The sequence below is a fragment of the Psammomys obesus genome, unplaced genomic scaffold (genome assembly GCF_907164565.1).
Source record: "Psammomys obesus unplaced genomic scaffold, mPsaObe1.curated_primary_1811, whole genome shotgun sequence".
NCBI lineage: Eukaryota > Metazoa > Chordata > Mammalia > Rodentia > Muridae > Psammomys > Psammomys obesus.
The window spans coordinates 18,735,283-18,757,040 of NW_026596040.1; the positions used below are offsets into that span (position 1 = coordinate 18,735,283).

The window sequence follows — 21,758 nt, forward strand, 5'->3', positions numbered from 1 at the left end:
TAAATAAACAAGTAAACAAATGAAAGATGAATGGACACATGAACATAGCAGACACCAAAAGCCTCTACTATAATATTCCTACTATAAAATAGAGTATAATATGCTCTAGTTTCAGCCACATGACCTCACTGTAATTTCTGCTTGTTCTGCCTTGCTCTTTTCTCATTGATATACTCCTCTCCTCCTGTCTTTTCTGGCCCTGTTAAAACCTACTCATTTGACTCTAATTACCAGCAGTAATTAGAGTGTATAAAGTATATATACTCCTCAAACACATATGTGTACATATTGTCTGAAAAGATCCATATTTGAGAGTCAGCAAAATGGGCACTTGCTGCCCAACTCTGACAACCTGAGTTTGATCCCTTTCCACGATGGTGGAAAGAGATAACTGAGTGCTGCAAATTGTCCTCTGATCTCCACACCATGGCATGAGTCAGTTCTTCTCCCTCAAAACAAGATAAGTATTTAAAAAAAAAACAAGTAAAAGGATACATATCTGACATGTGGCAAGATAAGATTTGTAATTCTATATAGTAGTCCATAACAGCCATCCTGAGCTTTCATTGTTTTTAGCTTCAAATAGTATTAATGATGACAGTAGATATTTGTTAAGACTTGGGATAAGGGAGGCTCCAGACTGTCTATGGGGTGATCCTAGCTGAGACTCATAGCAGCGGGAGATATGGAGTCTGAAGTGGCCACCTCCTGTACCCAGGCAGGACTTCCAGCTGAGGGATAAGGACACTAACTCACCCACAAAACCTTTGACCCAACATTTGTCCTGCCAATAAGATGTGCAAGAGACAAAGGTGGAGCAAATATTGAGGGTACTGCCAAGCAAACACTGGCTCTACTTGAGGCCCATCCCATGGGAGAGAACCACTCCCAACACTATTAATGTCTCTTTGCTATGCTTATGGAGAGGAGCCTGGCATAACTCCTCTGAGAGCCTTCATCCAGAAGCTGATGGAAACAGATGCAGAGACCCACAGCCAGACATTAGACAGAGCTCAGGAAGTCCCATGGAAGAATTGCAATAATGACTGAGGGAGCCGGATGAGTTAAGAACTCTATAAGAAGATCTACAGAGTCAACTTTCCTGGGCCCATAAGGGCTCACAGAGACTGGACCACGGACCAAAGAGCATGCGTGGAGTGGTCCTAGGCCCCTGCACACATGTACAGATGCATAGCTTGGTCTTCATGTGGATCCCCCCAGCAACTGGAGCAGGGACCCTTTCTGACCCTGATGTCTCCCTTTGGATCCTGTTTCTCTAACTGGGATTCCTTGTCTGGCCTCAGTGGGAGAGGATGTGCCTAGTTCTGCAGTGACTTAATGTGGGTTGGTACCCATGGGGCACCTCCTCCTTCTCTGCGGGGGGGAAGGGTGTGCAATGGGGAGAATTAGGAGGAAAGGAGGAGAGCTGCAATCAGGATGTAAACAAATACATTTAAAATAAAAAATATTGAGCTATTTTTTCTTTTTTCTTATTTATTTATTTTAATTTTTAAATTATTATTATTTATTACATTCTATTCAATATGTATGCTGGCTGTGAACCTCTCCCTCATCTCTTCCTAATCCCACCCTCCCTTCCGCTTCTCTCCCTATACCCCTGCAGGTAATCTTATGAAAGAAGGGGGAGATAAAATACTAAACTGTGTTAAATACTAAAATGCCTAAACATACAACACATTATAATTGCTCAAACACTTAGTAAAAGTCTTCAAAATATTTTAAAAATGTTTTTCCTTTAGAGTTAGAGAAAATATGAGTTTTTAAAAACTGTAATTCAGACTTTAAAATAGAATTATTTACACCATTTTTTAACATAATTATGACAGTACTATGGTTATTGTGGTTAGTTTAGAATTTTGTGAATAAACATCTTCAGGGAACCTGAACACTTCTTAGCCATCTTGCCAAGGTCGTCTCCATTATACAGCTTTCTTTTAAGGAGGGGAGAGAATGAGAAGTCAGGTTTCTTACCAATGATTTTTAAAAGGCAGTTTTGTGTCAGCCATACCTGCCTTTCTTTTTTATTAATGAGATATGCAACAAGATTAATAAGCATTATAAATAATTAGTGCTTACAATTGCCTCTTGCAAGCGATTTCTGAGTTGACCTTCCTTTCGTAAAATCCTATGAACTATCTTCAACATGTGAGCATCTGCCCATGTCTCTAAAGTGCATGTACATATCACACACCCTGTGGGCTTTAATGATTTAGAATAAGGGATCCTGAAGAGACCAAAACAGTTTAAGCAGTACCTTTGAAAACAAGAAAGCCGAAGTATGGAGGAAGGTGATATATTTCTGATCCCTAAAAGGCTGTGAGCCAGTTGTAATGCCAAGCCTTTGACACATATCCAGCCAGTGTTGGCTTCTCTATCTGGCTCACTATGTGCTCAATTCACATTAATTTTATTTATAGGGTTTGAAAAACTGTTTTCATCCTAACTAGTTTGTTCTGGCGTGAACTGTGTGACTTGTTTAAGCACATAACACATGGATCAAGAACCCAGGGATGTTCCTGATGTGTACATCACAGAGCCTTTACCTGTAACCCCATGGAAGCAGGAAATGAGGACTTCAAGCACCTCCATGGCAAGGTACAGCCACTGGCTGGGAGAAAGGGACAGGTAACTTTTGCGAAGCACCAGGGGTGGACTGCAGATGTGTATGACAGTAACCAGACATCACCAAAATGCCTTATTACCTGCTCAGTGCTGTGTTAAGAAGGGAGCTTGAACATATAGCTCATTTAGATTGGATCCCCTGTGTGAAGGCACAGGGACAGCAGACCATATTAGTATAAATCAATCTGTTTCTGAGTGTGCTCCCCTGCCAGACAGCAGAGTGAAAACTGTGTTCTTGGCATTGGAACTGGATTTTAAACAGCCTATGCTTTGAGCATTTACCCAGTGCCTCTCTTGTGCTTTGAGAAGGTTTCCAGAAGAGATGACTCTGTAATAGTCCTCCATCTGCCCTCATGACTGAATCTGACTTGTGAGATGTTTTGAGGGAAGCCTGTGGCTCTGTAATGGATTCTTTTCAGCTGTGGGCAGTTAACTGTCATTGTGGTTGCCTGGCAACAATGGACAGCAGAGCAGTGCCAGGGATTCCAGACCTCTAAGGAATGAGGTTAGTTGGTGTCTGTCCATGGGCAGAGGATCCCAATGGGCCTGGCTTGAAATGGGAGGATGTCATAGCAAGAAAGTTGTAAGGCCGGACTTTGAAACCCCAGTGAGATGCAGGTGAGCCCCCAGCTACTTTTGTTCAAAAATAAGCCATGGAAATATCTGGATAAAGCAACCTTTAACTCCATATATTTCAAAGATAACCTTTCTTTAAAGTCTGGGGAAAACATCAAAGAGACTTTTTTTTCCTTTCCTGATGACTGACCTTTTTCTATGGATGATTCTGTCTTTCCGAACACAGGGCAAGGCCTGAAGTACGGTAAGTTTCAACAAGTGTTTGTCAAAGGAATAAAAATTTTCTTCATGTAAATTTCTCAGAATTATACACTCACCCATCCCTAATACCTTAATGGTGTGGGGATGAGGGTGCTGAGCCAGCTAGCCCTCTTTCTGGAGCCGCAGAAAAAGAGTGACACTATCTGCACTCTCCTCCCATGGTGTACAAGGCTGGGCATTCCTTCTCAACTTGTTCTCCAAGTAAAAAAGTACCAACCAACCTTGACCCAAGGAATGGACACAGAGATGACCTTTCTAGTCAATCTGCACTCAATCACTAGAGATTTTGCGTGTGGGCTCCAGACACATTTTTTTTTTCTCTTCAAATATGGAAATAGCTCCCATTTAGAATTTTCTTTCAGATCTTGAGTGAGATTAATTGTGCCCTTTTTGTAGAAGAGGCTGACACCTCAAGGGCAGTTTCCTGTGTGGGATGGTCGCATACGGTCCTGGTATCTTCCTCATTTGGCTATGAACTGTATCTTCCTAATTTTAGCGAATGTGTGAGCTTGCCTTTGACATTGGATCAGTCTCTTGTGGTTAATAAGGAAAACTCGCTAATCTCTTACATTTTTATGTAAAAAAAAAATCTTGTTTCTATGAGCAATCTATGAACCTCAAAAGATGCACAGCCTCTTTTTCTATTTTGAAACACTAAAACTTAGAAAACATCCATCTTCTCTTAATTTCCCTTAACTCACCTAGTGGATTGACATTGTGATATGCAGACAGTTAGAAAGGTGAACATAATGTTCCACGCAGAGGCAAGATGCCCTGTGATTATTAGCTGTGACGTGAGTAACCCAGTGTGAAGCAACAGTGGTGCCCAGGGCAAAGCAGAACACTGTCCTCATTGTCAAGTGTCCTGTGAGCTCTTGTTCTTATACACAGAGCCAACTGTGGGGTGCAGGTACCAACCAGGGCTGCTGAGGTAAAGTCAGGATGGTGCTCTGCTGCCATCCTTGATCCTGCGGTGGGTCCAGTTTAACAGTTTCTTTTCTGAGCAGGTACGAACTGGTCTCCTAATTTTGCTTGCCATTCTCCTTTCCCCTCTTCCCATGCCCTGAAGACAAACCCTCTCCATCATTTCCACTAACCACGTGGGAACTTGATTCTAACTTCTTTAAACAGAGGAGGGTGACAGCTCAAATGCTACAAATCTATGGACCAAAAAAGCTCCTTCCCAGGACCCCCTCTCCTGTATGAACAGGCTGCTCACCAGCAGTGCTGCCAAACCAGTCATGTTCAAATCATGCATCTGCACAGCCGCTAGTTACTATTCCAAAGTAAAAAGCGTGAAAGAAAAACCTAGGAATCAGACAAATGTTATTAAGTGGAGAGAAATGCTTATGCTCTGGTAAGGCATTGAAGGAAGATAAACTACTTATAGCCTCATGTGATATCACTATACCTCCATGTCACAGCTGTTAAATGAAGCTTTTCAGTTTTCCCATAAATCCTGAAGCAAAAAGCCACTGTGACAAAAACAGGCTCAGAAACATATTTTTTAATTCTGCCTTGTTTTATCTCAAGGCTATTGGGCTTTCTGGAGCTTTGTTTAACTATTATACATGTCTCCGGTGTGTGTGCTTAGTTACTATGGTTATGCTAAGGCCATGACTCGTGACCTTTAAATGCTGTTGTCAGGTGGCCAATGCTCTCTTGTTTTGAAGTAAGCAGTTTTGTCTCATGCTTTATTAACTTTGTGTGGGTTTTGTGCATTCATGGCTCATCTGAGGAAGCCTGTTGACTATGCTATGAGCACAAAAACTGAACATGGTATTTGGTAAACAGGGTATAGTGTTTTTTCCCTATAAAGAATGTTTTTAAAAACACAGGAACACATTGCTACACACATAAACAAATAAAATGAGTGCTACAAGAGAGGTGTCTATAAACTACTTGTGAAACAATAGAGGGTCCAAGAGGCTTCTGGAAAAAGTAGTGTTGAGTGTAGTGTAGAGAAAAGACAAACCTTCATCAAGGTACGAGAAGTCAGTCAAATATCTTTAGAAGAAATGACTGGAGCACATTCCCTGAAACCATTATATAATACAGTTCATGAGCACACAATCGAAAATGAACAGTGAAAACACCTCAGTCAGTAAAGTCATTCAAAGCTACCTGCATGTTGATTTTATCATCAGCTATAGCCAACAGGTTACTTTTCACTCTGTGATAAAGAGGAACTGTCAGACAGGAAGCACCAAAATACCACATTTTACTAGTGTACATATGATTCAAGAAAAGCAATTAAATTTCTTAGAACTCCTGTCTTCTTCCATTAAGTGAAAATTGGATTAATTTCACTCATTAGTCACTGATTGCCTTTTTGAGCCTTTTTAAGTGGTTCTAATGTCTTTGAGAAGTTAGGAAAGTAAGCTGTAAACATTCACATAAATGTGAAAATGAAAAATATATTTTTCTGTTAGGAGAGAAGTTCAGTAGGTTGAGGTTTTAAAGGAAGCCTCATCAGCTGGCAACAATGCAACTGAATGTGCCAACCCTGAAGTTTATTAATGCGCTCATCTCCTCATTAATTCTTTCAAACAGTGTTAACCAGCCTTTCAGTCCTCAAGATGTTAAGGATTGGAGCTGGAAGGCAACTCGGTGGCTCGGTCAGTTGATTAGCATGTGTGGGGTCCTAAATTCAACCCTCAACACTTGAGCACACATAGAAGTTGTCAAGAAAAGAATAACAAAGACCAAGAGGAAAAGGCATCCTGTGCATTTAAGGGATGTACCTGGTCAGTTGTGTGACACAAGTATAAGTAAACCCTGTAGACTCTCAGAAAGTAGTGACAACAGCAGGGAAAGACCGAGTACAGCAAGATGAAAGTTTTGATTGTAAGCCAGATGCATATGACAGGTCCACGGAGAAGGTGACATCTGGACAGACACAGGGATGATGGATCCATTGTATTCTTAAGGGCTAAGGATGCTTTGGAAGCCAAATGGAAAAAAAAAAGTATTTCTAAGATGTGATGAATCAAGTTAAAAGCTGTTAGAGTGAATTGTCACAAGAACAGTGCAGATGAAAACGAGGAGAGCCCTGGAGATGTACATTACCGTGGAGTGATTCTAGAAAAAGCATGCATGATAGGAGTGGCTTTAAGTAAAAGAAGACGAGGGAAGGAATTGGGGGCAATGGACAAACAGGTGTTGTCATGAAGAGGGTTAGAGGAATAAAGCAGAAACTAAAAAGTCCCAAAGGCTCAAGCTGAAACATAACATACAAATAACATACTTGTAAGCATGGGGACCGATGGAAAAGAGATGAGATGAGAGAGAGAAAGAAAGGGAGGGGTGACTGTCCTTGCTTTTCACTGAGAGGATGCACCCTTTGCTTATTTTAGTTGAAACAGGGATTTTGCAGGTTTTCAGAACACATCATACTGCTGTTCAGTCTGCTTATCCTCAAGAGAGCCTTTAAAGGCTGGTTTATCTTCCAAGCAAAGTTTACATTCTGTTACTTTTACTTCCTTCTGAAATGTCCAGAACATTTGTGAGAAAGACTCGATTTTTTTAGTTTTACGTATTACAGTGTAAAGACCTACTCAGTGTTATTGCTCTCTATCTCTGTCTCTCTTTGTCTCTCTCTCTCTCTCTCTCTCTCTCTCTCTCTCTCTGTGTGTGTGTGTGTGTAGCTGTCTAAAATAAAATTTTGAAGTTCTAAACTCTTATTTCTTTCACCATGTTATCCAGGTCGGTGTGTAGGTCAACATTTGGAAGTTATCCTTCAGATACAGTGTCACCCGAAAACAGAACATTGGTAAGAAAGAAGCTTTGCCTAATATATTTTCTGTTGGGAAAATAAAAGTGATTTAATCAATTTAATTTAATATTAAAGTTTTCTTGATAAAATTTAGTTTTCACATCCTGTTAGTAAATATTTTTAAACAAATGGTGGAACATTCCTGCCCAAGACGGATACTGAAGGAAAAGGAATGGGGGTGTTTGGGGGGAAGGAGAGGGGAGGAGAGATGGCAGATAAGAGTAATGTGGTATATGTGGCCCTTCCCATTTTAACACATCATTGATTTCACATTGCTCTTTGTGGCCCTGTGATAGCTTACACTTCCTGGGCTATTTCAAAGAATTTGTTTGTATATAAGGAAGTCCTGGAATTGAGGCATGACATAAATACAGCAGAGCACGGTATTTGGTTTAGTTAAGCTAGGGTTTAAAACACAGTCTATTCCAGATATATCCAGTTTGGGTCTCTTTCAAGGCAATTGAAATAGCTGGCTCTGGACTCAGAGGTATTTCATAGTTATGCCATTTACTTGGGATAATTGCCCCTTCTTCCGTAGTCCCTTTACCCTTTGAATAAGTCTAGGTGGTAATGGAGAAGAGGAAGCTGGCTGAGGCTCGGGGTTGGAGGGTATAGGGACTATACTTTTTGCAAATGTAAGAATTGTCCTTAAGTTTCACTCAGTCTCCCTTGGTTCAGTTTTAGGACCTTCTAGACTCCACCCAAAGGCATTTCTCAAACTGTCTGAGCTCTGACTTAGTGAGGGTGGTATAGTATGAATGGTCCTAACACCAGGATTTAAAACACAGACCCAGGTGCAAAGTTTTCACCTCTAAGCTTTATGACTGCATCCAATTCTTTGAATCTCTGTGAGCCTTATCTTTTCACCTACAGAACTGATAATAATGTGGCTTGAGTAATAACTTCAGATAATATATTTGGGATATGAAAACAGTTGGAAAGAGCCCAGAAACACTGGGATGTTACTGAACTGACAGCACTCAGGAAGCCACTCAGGAGCCTGCCTCTTACCCTTTGTTTCTTCAGAATCTGTGCTGTGTCTGGCCTCTCCCCAGCATCATGGGTTAGGACAGACAATCAGCTTGAGAGTTACATATCCAGGATATCACTTTTGCACAAGTAATTTAGTTCATAAATCCTAACCTCTGGGGCTGGAGAGATGCCTCAGTGGTAAAGCGTACTTGCTTCTCTTGTAGAGGATCCAGTTTCAGTCCCCAGCACCTACGTGATAGCTTACAACCATCAGTAACTCCAGTTCCAGGGGATCTGATATCCTCTTCTGGCCTTCATGGGCATCATGAATTTACATGGTGCATAGGCATTCATATAGGTTAAGCACTCATATACATAAAATAAAACAAAATATATCTTTAAAGACAGGGTTGGCAGACTTCTCTTCTTTACTGTTGTTCTAGTCCTACCTAGACAAACTGAACACAGCTCTTAAATCCATGAACCATTTTCAGAAGGTCTTTGTTAGAAATAAAGAAAAGTTAAGTGGAAACCCAGTTCAACTTATTAAATGGTTTTAATGAAAAATATAGCCTATCTACACTGGTTTTGTTGTTGTTGTTGTTTTTAGGTAGAAAAAAGTCTAAAAATGAATTTTTATTTTATTTAATGAAGCTATTTATGAATACATGACCTACAAATGATGCTCCCATTACTTCTCAGTTTGATGGCAACTTCTGAGTCTGAGAAATGCGACACCTCATGGCCCTGCTGTCTGTGAACTCAGCCCTTTCCCAGAGTGAAGAATCCTCCCCTTTCCAATTTACAGTTGATGTGATTTGCATGTCTGGGGCTTGGAGAAGCCAGCTCTGCTTCCTCTCTTTTTACATCTCTGGAGATTTACATTTAGCTGGAGGAAGTCAGGTTCAGAGACCTCAGAGGCCATGAAATATCTATAGTTACTATCCCATCTACCACATAGTCCTGTTTCATCATGGACATTTTAAGACTGAGAGCCTCAGAAGCAATTATGTGCCAAGGGGCACCAAATCATTGTGTCCTTTAAATCATTAGTTTTAGTTTGAGAAGAGAAAATGGAGACATGAAGGATGAGATCTATTTCAGCTGTAGGAGGCATTGGCCACACTCTAGCTGTCTGTCACACTTGGTAAGCTGTGAATTCCTAAAGGGGTAGACTCTGCTACTCTTAATGACCCTGTAACCAAGTTTCAGACATCTAAATGTCTCTCTGTTGATATCATTTGAAATAAAAATTATGGGCGGAGGTACAGGCCTAAAGCAGAATATGTGCCCTCAGATTCTTACAGCAGCAGATGAGTGGTGGCCAACAGCATCACCTTTCTGTTATGATGTTCTTCTTTATGATATTAGCCATTCAGAAATTGTGATTCAGTGAGGTTCAAGGAGCCTCCATATGTGAGAGCTCAAAGAAGAATGTGTTCACATTTGGTAGGGACATTATAGGACAACCTGATGAGAGCTAGATTCACTCCTTGGGCACCAGGAGACCCCCATCTATCTCAGACTATTCCTTTGATTCAGTTGGAGAATCAAGATGTTACTTGAACATCCTTGCTCTGTTTTGCCATCTTCTGACAAAAACAAAACAAAACAAAACCCCACCAATGTATGTAAATCATCTCATTTAAAGCTGTTTAGGAGACAAAAATTCTATTGTATGGAAGATCAGCTTGAAATGATCAGGATTGTTCTTTCCAAGTCAGTCTTGAGAACCCTGGCAATGGGGAATGTTGATGTCTCTGGTTACAGGAAGAGACACACACAAAAGTGAAAATATGGCTATAGGCTTAGATACACTAAGATTATCCCCAAGCTATTCACTTTCCAGCTGTAATGTAGTAACAGCTTCATTAAAGAGTCATTAGCTTAGTGCCAGAGAATTTTAATTTCTATGGTTGAGTTTAGAAGATGACCTGAAGTTACCTAAATGAACCCACATTTTATAAACTGGGGATGAAAAGAGATGATGTAAGTCATGTCAGGTTGTTGGCTCTGCTCTTCCTTTAGCAGCTGGTATGAGAGCAAGCAGTCCCAGCCAGAATTCCACTTCTCAGAATTTTAACATTCTCCTATGGGGTTTCTAGAAGATTCCCCACCCCTTTGATGAGCAGAAGTTCGAATCATTAACGAATCAAGGTGTCAACAGATCACTGTGCTTTATAGGAACATTTCAAGGGATTCAAAGCCCTTTCATTCTTCAAACGAGAGGAAGATGGGCCCCATTTCCACATATATTTAAATAGATTTGTCAGGATTCTAGAAAATAGGTTAGATTTCAAAGTTTACCACTCTAATGAGGAAAAGTAATAACTTGGAACATTTGCTCTGCCTGCTTCTTTCCTCCCTTCCTCCCTTCCAGAGTGATGACTGACAAATTTAATCAGCACAAGTTTTGATGCACAGCTAGCCATGTGCATCATGGCCACCCTCACAGTTAGATAATAGAGCTATTCATCAACCCTAGAACTTTTTGTCTAGTAGAACACGCCTCACAAACACAGTCCTTCAGCATTTCCCTGACTTCATATTCATGGAGCCACACAGTAGGTACCTTTCTCTTCAGCCTCTTTGGTTCAGGGAAAAAAAAAGTTATTTTGATGTCCACTCGTATTTCAGTATGTCAACACTTCATCCTCACTGTGGAACCAAATTCCTTGCTAGGGGTGTGTGTATCTGTGTTTATCTTTTTTGTCTGTTGACTGACATTGAGGTTATTTCCAGGTTTGGGTTTCTACAAATGAAGCTAGGAACGCTCATGGTTGGGTTTTTGTATTCACACATGGTTTCATTTCTTCTGGGTAAACTCCTAGGAATGGAATGATTGAATCATATGGTAAATGTTCCAGTCTTTGTATGGAAATATTCCCCCTCCCCCCATCTTTTGTAAATACCTAGGAGTGGAATGGTTGAGTCATATGATTGATGTAGCTCTTGACTTATTTTGTTAATTGCTAATTGTTTTACAAAGCGGTTGTTGGCATTTTTGCACCTTTACCAGAGAATGAGAAATTTCAGTTCAGTATTTCCAAATTTAGCCCTTTTCATTTCAAGTTTTTATGATACTGAAATTATAACTCATTGTGGCTTTTAATTTGCATTTTCCTATATAATAAGTAATGCCTAGCATTTTACTTGATTATCTGTTACCTTTTTCTGGTACTTAAATATTTTGTTCACTTGTATGTTGTATTGCTTGTTTCTCATTATTCAGCAATGAGTTCTTTTGAAAATACATTTGGGGTTAAAATAATTTTTTGTACTTTGTCTTTCTGACAGTAGTTTCTCCAGTAATAGTTTGTTCTCTTTCTTGACAGTGTTTTCAGAAGAGCAGACGTTTTCAATTTGATGAAATCTAATTTAATAATGGCTACTTTCATGGCTCATGCTTTTGCTATTTCATCTAAGACATCTTTGCCCAGGGACATACATATTTGTTCCCAAGATTTTTGTCTAAGACTTTCATAGTTTAGGGTTTTATAATTAGGTCTAAGATCCATTTTGAGTTCCTTTGACTGATAGCTGAGTTTCTCTTCAGGAATTCCCTCCCGCTGAAAGCAGTCGCTCAGGATGGGGCTTCCTATGATGGCTCGATGCAGGGCCTCTGCGCTGCGGCTGGTGCCGTTGAGAGGAAAGCTGCCTGTGAGATAAGCTGGAGTTCTGTTGGCATCCTTAGGATCTCAGTCCTATCAGTGCCGTCTCCTATCAGACTTCTGTGGCCAGATGTCCCTTTCCAGTTCAGTTTATTTTGACCAGAACTGAACACAGTAAATAAATCAAGGTTGGTGATCCGCTGATAAAGGAGGTTTTATGAGTGAAGTTCCTTAAGAAGAGCTAATGTGCTCACACTGAGGGCAAGAGGGAAATCAGGAAGAGAAACTAACTTTGGACTTCCCTTTAGAGAAGCCTTTCTTGTGTTTTAGAGAACAGCTGTGTAGACTTTAGGCAAGGAAGAGATTTCATTAACAAGCTGTAGAGACGTTCCTATATGCAATCTAAAATATTCTTTCCCACTAAAGAATATAAATATGCAGGACTGTGAGAAAGAAGAGGGTGTACTAGTTAGTGTTTGTCACCTGACACAAGCTGCAGTTACCTGGAAAGAGGGTCCATTGATTGAGTAGGAGTTGTCCCCATCAGATTGGCTGGTGGGTAGGGCTGTGGAGTGTTTTCTCCATGAATGATTGATGGGACAGCTGGTGAGAGGGCCCTGCTCACTGGCAGCAGATTCATCCTGAGCAGTACAACACTTAGATAAACAGAATATTACAGCATCAATCATTTGTGATAGATAACTTTCAAAACCTTACTGTTAATCAAATTAAATGAAAGTTATTTGGCATTTTAACCTTTAATTTGGCGCACATGTCTCAATCACAGCATCTCAGTGAAGGGAGTACATGCAAGAAAGAACCTAGATTCAGGAACTCAAGCACAGACCATAGAGGAACACTGTTTACTGGTTTGCTTGGCTACCTTTCTTCAAATAACACAGGGCCGAGTAGGGTGTACTCTTTAGTTTTTGTCAGCTGACACAAACTACAGTTACCTGGAAAGAGTGACCCTTGATTGAGGAGAAGATGATACCTTTCTAGTTGATAGTTTCATCTTTGAGTTAATGTGAAGAAAAGCTAAAATGCCAAGTAACTTTCATTTAATTTGATTAAAATTAAGGTTTTGAAAGATATCAATCACAAATGATTGATGCTTTAATATTTTGTTTATCTCAATGTTGTATTTCCCATTCACAAAACCCACCCAAACTATTGGACAGAGGGGTTCAGAGTAGCCCTAAGGAGGCCCTCTGAGAGAAGGCTTTAGCTGAACACACACTTCCAGCAGACAGAGAAAAGTGGGGACAGACTGCATATAGTAAGTGCTTCCCCCACAGTCAGCAGCGTTTCTCCTAGGGTTCTGGTAAATGCAATAGCATGGTCCAAAAGTACTTCACAGGCTGAAGAAATGAGAGCATGTCCTCATATTTCACAGTGTCCAGAAACTACAATTGAATACAAAGACAGATTTTAGGAGCAGAATTAAACCCAAGAAAAGAAATATTGTGGAGGGACAAGAAAGACAGACAAACAGTAAGAAAGAAAGGAAGAAAGAAAGAAAGAAGGAAGGAAGGGAAAGAAAGAAGAAAGAAAAAGAAAGAAAGAGAAAGAAGGAAAAAGAAAGAGAAAAAGGAAAGGAAAGGAGGAAAGAAGGAAGGAAAAGAAAGGGAAAGAAAGAAAAAGAAAAGGAAAGGAGGAAGGAAGGAAAGGAGGAAAGAAGGAAGGAAAAGAAAGAAAGGAAGAAAGAAAGAAGAAAAGAAAGAAAATACTTGGCTTTCTCACTAACACCTCATTTTACTAATAAGTTCTGTTTCACTTGGGAGTCAAGGCTGTGAAACATATCTACTTTAAAACGAAGTTGGACAAAGAACTGGAAAGGAAATTATCCTTCCTAGGCCTTTGAGAATGATGACTTATTTCATTTTTAATTTCTAGGATAGAGTAAATGTATAAGAAACAAAAGGTCCTGTCTTCATACAGATAAAGTGAAGACATTCTTTTATTTCTATTTTTTTTAAATGTCAACAGGCAAGGAAATTTAGAAAGCATGTGTCTCTGGAACAGAGTGTTTACACATAGAATGTTATTCAGAATTCCCCCGGGGAGGGTTCAGTGGAGCAAAGGACCTTTATAAATGGAAGCAGTTGGTTGTCTGCAAAATTGTTCCATCAGGTGCCCACGACATTTTTTCATCATTTGGTTCTTTCAAATGGCAAAACGTTCCAAATAACTGGATACTATTTGGGGCAAAGAACACGAACATGGTGGGCTGAAGTGTGTTACTTTGTGTGGCAACGTTGAGACAGACGTACGGATAGAAGTAGCATAGAAGTTAAATGTCTGCTGTTTAGAGACTCAGGGCTCCTTTATGTTAACATTTGAGGTAAGACCCAATTCCATGTGTAACTCGTTCATCTTCTGAAGGGGGCAGAGTAAGGGACAAGCAGCTTTTCAGAACCATAGAATCGATCAGTCTGACTTTGAGAACATACTTCAATTGCTGAAGAAAACTGAAAATTGGTAAAGATATTCTCAAGCAGGGCTATCCTCCCAAACCATTGGAAAAGTTATCCACCCTTGCCTTCCCCAAAAGGGTGAACGGTCTTTGATGAGGGGCCTTCTGAGTGCTCTGCTGGCAGAGCCCGGAGGCAGACAGTATGTCTGCTTTGCCATCACTTCTCCCTGGCAGAGCTGCCTCTCCAGGCCACGGGGGAAGCGGATACGCACAGTCCTGATGTGACTTGATGTGCCAGGGTGGGTTAATGGAGGGGGGAGGATGGGGCTCCCCCTTTTCTGAGGAGTCGGAGATGGGAGAAGAGAAAATAAATAAATAAATAAATAAATAAATAAATAAATAAATAAATAAATAGATAAATAAATAAATAAGATGGATTTTAAGCGAAAGCATGGACAGGGCTGCCTCAGCCTCTACAGGCAGTTCAAGCAGCACACCAACACAATTTATCTTAATAATATAGTTAAATTGAAACTAGCTGCTGGCGGTAACAGCCCAGGACCTCTGGATGATAGCAGAGATGTTTATGTTAGATCAGCTATCAGAGAAAATCAGTTATTTTAAAGTATGTTTACTGATTCTTATTAACTTGCTGTGTTATCTGCACTGAGGGCTAAAGAGATCAAAGGGTTCTCTGGGGTCACTTAGTTGGTGGTTTCAAAGAGCTGACTTTCTCCTCAAAGCAAGAACAAACACAAAACGATGACAAGATAAGTTAGTTTCTGAAAATTCCCTATCTCATTAAAGAAAAATTTTGCCATATCCCACCATATCTATCCATTTAAAGAGCAGTTACAAATATTCAAAATAAGCAATAGAAAAATTAATTGTGCCATTCATTGCAATATAATGCCCTTAAATATTAAGTTTTCATATGCAGGGCCAGGAAGATGGCTTCACAGTGAAGTGCTGCTCTTGCAGAGGGCCTGGCTGGGTTCCTGGGCACTATGTCGGGTGGCTCTCTGTCCCTCGAGCTCCAGGGGATCCACAGAGAGAGGACAGAAAGCATGTGCTTTCTTTTCATATCTCCCAGCCTCATAGTACTGAAGTCTACTTTCTGAGTCCATATTCCCAGTCTCAACTTTCCCCATACTATGGGAAATTCAGTTGGTTGTTTTTTTTTTTTTTTATCCTCTGGGGTCTTGTTCTAGGTTTGATAAACTAGATATGATTGATAAATACCTGAATTATTCTCCTGTGTGTGTTATTGGATACCTGGATCTATTGTACCCTTCAATTAGGTAAACAACCACTACAACAAAAAAACTTTCTTGGTTGAGTAGTAACGTCATGCAAAGGGGAATTAAACTGTAAGATGTTTTTAAATTAAATGTGATCTGAAAACATCCTTTGATGGGGTTAAGTTCTGTTTGTTTGTTGCTTGGCTGTGTTTACTTGCCTTAAATGCTGTGAGTCTGAAACAACCTTCTTCCTGTAGGGACCAGACCTGCTTATCACCTTTTTGCAATAGATCCCTTATCATCATCTTGCAGTAGGTCCCTGGGGGCCATGGCTTGAATCCCACCTGGTCTCCTCTTGGGTAGAGTGTGCTTGGCTTCCACATGTGTTCTGACTTTTTTTTCCTGGTGTTCTTGTTGAATGTCTGAAGAAAGTTGCCCATAGCGATTTTCTTTGTTCAGGTGCAACAGGTCCTCCTGAGATGTAAATGGCCCAAGCTGCAGGACTGGTTTGTGACTCAAGGCAAACAAAGGAAGTAAGCTGTGTAGTGTGTGCCTGTCTGTGGCTTTCAGATCACTCAAGTTCTTACCTGACTGCTCTGAAGCCATCGCCATTCTCTACCCGAGTCATTTCAGCCTTCTTTTTCTTCCAATCATTCTTAATTATTCCCAGGAGAATTTATGTCTAGGCAGGAAACCACATTAGATACTTTAATACAATCAGATTTAAGCTTAGAATATCTCTTTGTGTCAAGTGAAAATGTCAGCATACACACATTTTCAAAAAAATGTCTACGGTCTTATCCCCAAACATCATGGGATGTCATTTATCTGGTGTGAGAGAGTTGCCTGCTTTGTTGATTTTTTTTAGAGCTATGTTGCTCCCTTATTAATTCATGAATTGAAGACATCCATTGAAAACTTAGAAAACTGTGATGTGAAGACTCAATGTCTATTTCATATATTTCACTGACTCCACTTCCAGCATTCATTTCTAAGCACACTATCAGCCAACAGAAACAAACTGTAAGCTGTTTGTGAAACTGAAACTCTTATTTTACATTTCCTAATAACCAGCTTAAAATCCTAAAAGTTTAATTTTAATACATGATACATTTTATTTAACTTAATATAGCCAGTCCTTTCACTTCAACACATAATCAATATAAAAATATTGTTGGGATAAATTATATTCTTTTTTTAATTAAATTTTTGCTTTAATTTTTTATATTAATTATATTTTATTTGCTTTGTATCCCAGCTGTAGTCCCCTCCCATATTCCCTCTCAATCCCACCTTCCCTCCTTCATCTCCTCCCATGCCACTCTCTAAGTCCACTGATAGGGGAGATCCTTCTCCCCTTCCATCTGACCCTAGCTTATCAGGTCTCATCAGGACTAGCTGCATTGTCTTCCTCTGTGGCCTGGCAAGGCTGAGCCTCCCTCGGTGGGGGAGGGGGGGTGTCAAAGAGCCAGCTACTGAGTTTGTGTAAATGACAGTCCCTGTTCCCCTTATTAGGGAAAACCCACTTGGATACTGAGCTGCCATGGGCTACATCTGAGCAGGGGTTCTAGGCTATATCCATGAATGGTACTTGGTTGGAGTATCAGTCTCAGAAAAGATTCCTGTGCCCAGATATTTTGGTTCTGTTGCTTTCTTTGTGGAGCTCCTGTCCTCTCCAGGTCTTATTAACTCCCCTTTCTTTCATATGATTCCCTGCACTCTGCCCAAAGTTTGCTTATGAGTCTCAGCATTTGCTTTGATACAATGCTAGGTAGAGTCTTTCAGAGGCCCTCTATGGTAGGCTCCTGTCCTGTTTCTTGTTTTCTCCTACTTCTGATATCCATCCCATTTGTCTTTCTAAGTGAGGATTGATCATCTTATTCCAGGTCCTCCTCCTTGTTTAGCTTCTTTAGTATTTTTATCCTATCTTATAGGTCTAGTATTCACTTATAAGTGAGTATATACCATGTGTGTCTTTCTGCTTCTGGGAGGCCTCACTCAGGATAATTTTTTCTAGATCCCACCATTTGCCTGCAAATTTCATGATTTCCTTGCTTTTTTAATTACTGAGTAGTATTCCATTGTGTAAATGTATCACAATTTCTTCCATTCCACAATCCATTCTTCCATTGAGGGACATCTGGGTTGTTTTTAAGTCCTGGCTATTACAAATAAAGCTGCTATGAACATGGTTGAACAAATATCCTTGTGTACTTGACCATATTTTGGATATATGCCTAAGAATGGTATAGCTGGATCTTGAGGAAGCACTGTCCCTAAATGTCTGAGAAAGCACCAGATTGGTTTCCAAAGTGGTTGTACAAATTTACATTCCCACCAGCAAAAAAGGAGGTTTCTCCTTTCTCCACAACCTCTTCAACATGTGTTGTCACTTGAGTTTTTTATTTTAGCCATTCTGATGGGTTTAAGGTGAAATCTCAGGGTCGTTTTGATTTGTATCTCGTCAATTGCTAAGGATGTCAAGCATTTCTCTGCCATTCTATATTCCTCTACAGAGAATTCTGTTTAGCTTCATACCCCATTTTTAATTGAATTAATTGAGTTGTTGCTATTTAATTTCTTGAGTTCTTTATATATTCTGGATATTAGCCCTCTGTCAGATATAAGGTTAGTGAAGATCCTTTCCCAGTATATAGGTTGTCGTTTTGTTCTGATGACATTGTCTTTTGCTTTACAGAAGCTTTTCAGTTTTAGAGAACCCATTTATTGATTGTTGATCTTAGAGCCTGTGTTGTTGGTGTTCTGTTGAGGAAGTTGTCTCCTGTGCCAATCAATTCTAGGCTCTTCCCCACTTTTTCTTCAAACCAATTTGGTGTGTCTGGTTTTATGTTGAGGTCTTTGATCTACTTGGACTTTAGTTTTGTGCAGGGGGATAAATATGAATCTATTTTTATTTTTCTGCATGTAGACATCCAGTTGGATCAGCACCATTTGTTGAAGATGCTGTCTTTTTTCCATTGAATAGTTTTGGCTACTTTGTCAAAAATCAAGTATCCGTAGGTGTGTGGATTTATTTTTGAGTCTTCTATTCAGGTCCATTGAGCCACCATTCTGTTTCTATACCAATACCAGGCAATTTTTATTACTATTGCTCTGCAGCACAGCTTGAGTTCAGGGATGGAGATACCTCCAGATAATCAGTTGTTGTACAGTATTGTTTTGGAAATTCTGGGTTTTTTCTTTTCCATATGAAATTGAGAATTTTTCTTTCAAGGTCTGTAAACAATTGTGTTGGTATTTTTATGGGAATTGCATTGAATCTGTAGATTGCTTATGGCAGAATGGCCGTGTTCACTATGTTAATCCTACTGATCCATGAGTATGGGAGATCTTTCCATCTTCTGATATCTTCTTCAATTTCTTTTTTCAGAGACTTGAAGTTTTTTTCAAACAGGTCTTTCACTTCCTTGGTTAGAGTCACACCAAGGTACTTTATGTTATTAGTGGCTGTTGTGAAGAGTGTTGTTTCCCTAATTTCTTGGCCCTTTTGTCTTTGGTATACAGGAGGGTTTCTGATTTTTTTTTAGTTAATTTTTTATCCAGCTACTTTGCTGAAGGTGTTTATCAACTGAAGGAGTTCTCTGGTTGAATTTTTGGGGTGGTTCATGTATGCTATCATATCATCTGCAAATATTGTTACTTTGGCTTCTTCCTTTCTGATTTGTTTCCCCTTGATCTCCTTTATTTGTTTTATTGCTCTATCTAGGACTTCAAGTACTATGTTGAAGAGATATGGAGACAGTGGGCAGCATTGCCTGGTCCCTGATTTCAGTGGGATTGATTTAAGTTTCTCTCCATTGAGTTTGATGTTGGCTATAGGCTTGTTTATATTGTCTTTACTATGTTTAGGTATGTGCCTTGTATCCCTGCTCTTTCTAAGACTTTAAACCTGAATGGGTGTTGGATTTTTGTCAAATGCTTTTTCAGCATCTAAGGAGATTATCATGTGGTTTTTCTCCTTCAGTTTGTTTATATGGTGGATTACATTGATGGATTTCCATATATTGAACCACCCTTGCATGCCTAGGATGAAGCCTACTTGTTCATGTTGGATGATATCTTTTATGTGTTCTTGGATTCGGTTTGCAAGTATTTTTGCATCAATGTTCATAAGAGAGATAGGTCTGAAGTTCTGTTTTTTGTTGGGTCTTTGTGTGGTTTAGGTATTAAGGTGACTGTGGCTTCATAGAATGTGTTTGGTAATGTTCTTTCTGTTTCTATTTTGTGGAATAGTTTGAAGAGAATTGGAGTTAGTTTTCTCTGAAGGTTTGGTAGAATTCTGCATTAAAACCATCTGGCCCTGGGCTTATTTTGGAAGAGAGAATTTTGATGACTGCTTCTATTTCCTTGGGAGATATAGGATTATTCAATCTATTTACTTAATCTTTATTTAATTTGGTAAATGGAATCTATCAAGAAAATTGTCTAGTTCCTTTACATTTTCAAAAATGTAGGCTTTTGTAGTAACACCTAATGATTTATTTGGATTTCCTCAGTGTCTGTTATATCCTTCTCATTTTTTTATTTTGCTGATTTAGATACTTTCTCTGTGCCTTTTAGTTAGTTTGGTTAAGGGTTTATATATCTTCTTGATTTTCTCAAAGAACCAGCTCTTGGTTTCATTGATTCTTTGAACTGTTTTATTTGTTTCTAATTGATTGATTTCAGCCTGAGCTTGAATATTTCTAGTCGTCAACTCTTCTTGGGTGTATCTGCTTCTTTTTTTTCTAGGGCTTTCAGATGAGCTATTCAGTTGCTTGTATGTGATGTTTTAAATTTCTTCTTGAAGGCAGTTAGTGCTATCAACTTTCTTCTTAGTACTGCTTTCATTGTGTCCCATAAGTTTGGGTATGTTGTACCTTCATTTTCATTGAATTCTAGGAACCCCTTAATTTCTTTCTTTATTTCTTCTCTAATCCAGCTGTCATTGAGCAGCAAGTTGTTCATTTTCCATGTACATGTAGGCTTTTTGCTATTTCCGCTGTTCTTGAGGTACAGCTTTAGTCCTTGGTGGTCAGATAGGATACAAGGGATTATTTCAATCTTCTTGTATCTGCTGAGGCTTGCTTTGTGACCAACTATATGGTCTATTTTGGAGAAGGTTCCATGAGGTGCTGAAAAGAAGGTATACACTTTTGAATTTGGATAAAAAGTTCTGTAGACATCTACTAGGTTCATTTGATTTAGAGCCTCTGTAAGTGACCTTATTTCCCTGTTTAGCTTCTGTCTGGATGATCTGTCCCTTGGTGAGAGTAGAGTGTTGAAGTCTCACACTATTAAGGTGTTGGGATAGATGTGTGATTTCACTTTTAATAATGTTTCATTTATAAATGTAGGTGGACTTATATTTGGGGCATAGATGTTCAGAATTGTGATGTCCTCCTGGTGGATTTTTCCTTTAATGAGAATGAAGTGTTCCTCCTCATTTTTTTTTTTTATTAATTTTGGTTGAAAGTCTATTTTATTGGGTATTAGGATAGCTACCCCAGCTTGTTTTCTGGCTCCATTTCCTTGAAAAACATTTTTACAGCCCTTTACTCTGAGGTAGTGTTTATCTTTGTTGCATAGGTGTGTTTCTTGGATGCAGCAGAATGTTAGATCCTGTTTCTGCAACCATTCTGTTAGTGTATGTCTTTTTATTGGAGAATTGAGTCCATTGATGTTTATAGATAATAGTGACCAATGAATCTTAGCTCCTTTTATTGTGGAGTTGGTGGTGTTCCTGTGATTCATTGCTTGTTTTCTTTTAATTTTTGTTGGGAAATTATCTGTGTCCTATGTTTTCTTGGGTATAGTTGTTTTCATTGGATTAGAGTTTTCCTTCTAGTATCTTCTGTAGGACTGGTTTGCCGTGTAGATATTGCTTAAATTTAGTTTTGTCATGGAATATTTTGTTTTCTCCATCTATGTTGATTGAAATCTTTGCTGGGTACAGTATCCTGGGTTGGCATCTGTGGTCTCTTACAGTCTGCATGACATCTGCCCAGGCCCTTCTGGCTTTCATAATTTCTGATGAGAAGTCTCCTGTGATTCTGATAGGTCTACCTTTATATGTTACTTGGCCTTTTTGCGTTGCTGCTTTTAATATCTTTTCTTTGTTCTGTAGATTTAGTGTTTTGACTATGATGTGGTATAAGGAGTTTCTTTTCTGGGCTAGTCTATTTGGTGTTGTAGGCCTCTTGTATGTTTATGGACTTTCTTTCTTTCTTTCTTTCTTTCTTTCTTTCTTTCTTTCTTTCTTT

At 39.4% G+C, this 21,758-nt stretch overlaps 1 protein-coding gene across 1 annotated transcript in view; it reads left to right on the forward strand.

Moving 5' to 3' along the window:
* The first annotated feature begins 3,199 nt into the window (after positions 1-3,199).
* Positions 3,200-21,758, forward strand: part of Ccdc192 (coiled-coil domain containing 192) — a 198,524-nt gene continuing 179,965 nt past the window's right edge. The window contains exons 1-2 of the mRNA XM_055622832.1: positions 3,200-3,261; positions 7,198-7,252. Of these exons, the coding sequence (XP_055478807.1) occupies positions 3,200-3,261; positions 7,198-7,252 (117 nt within the window). The remainder of the gene's footprint in view (positions 3,262-7,197; positions 7,253-21,758) is intronic.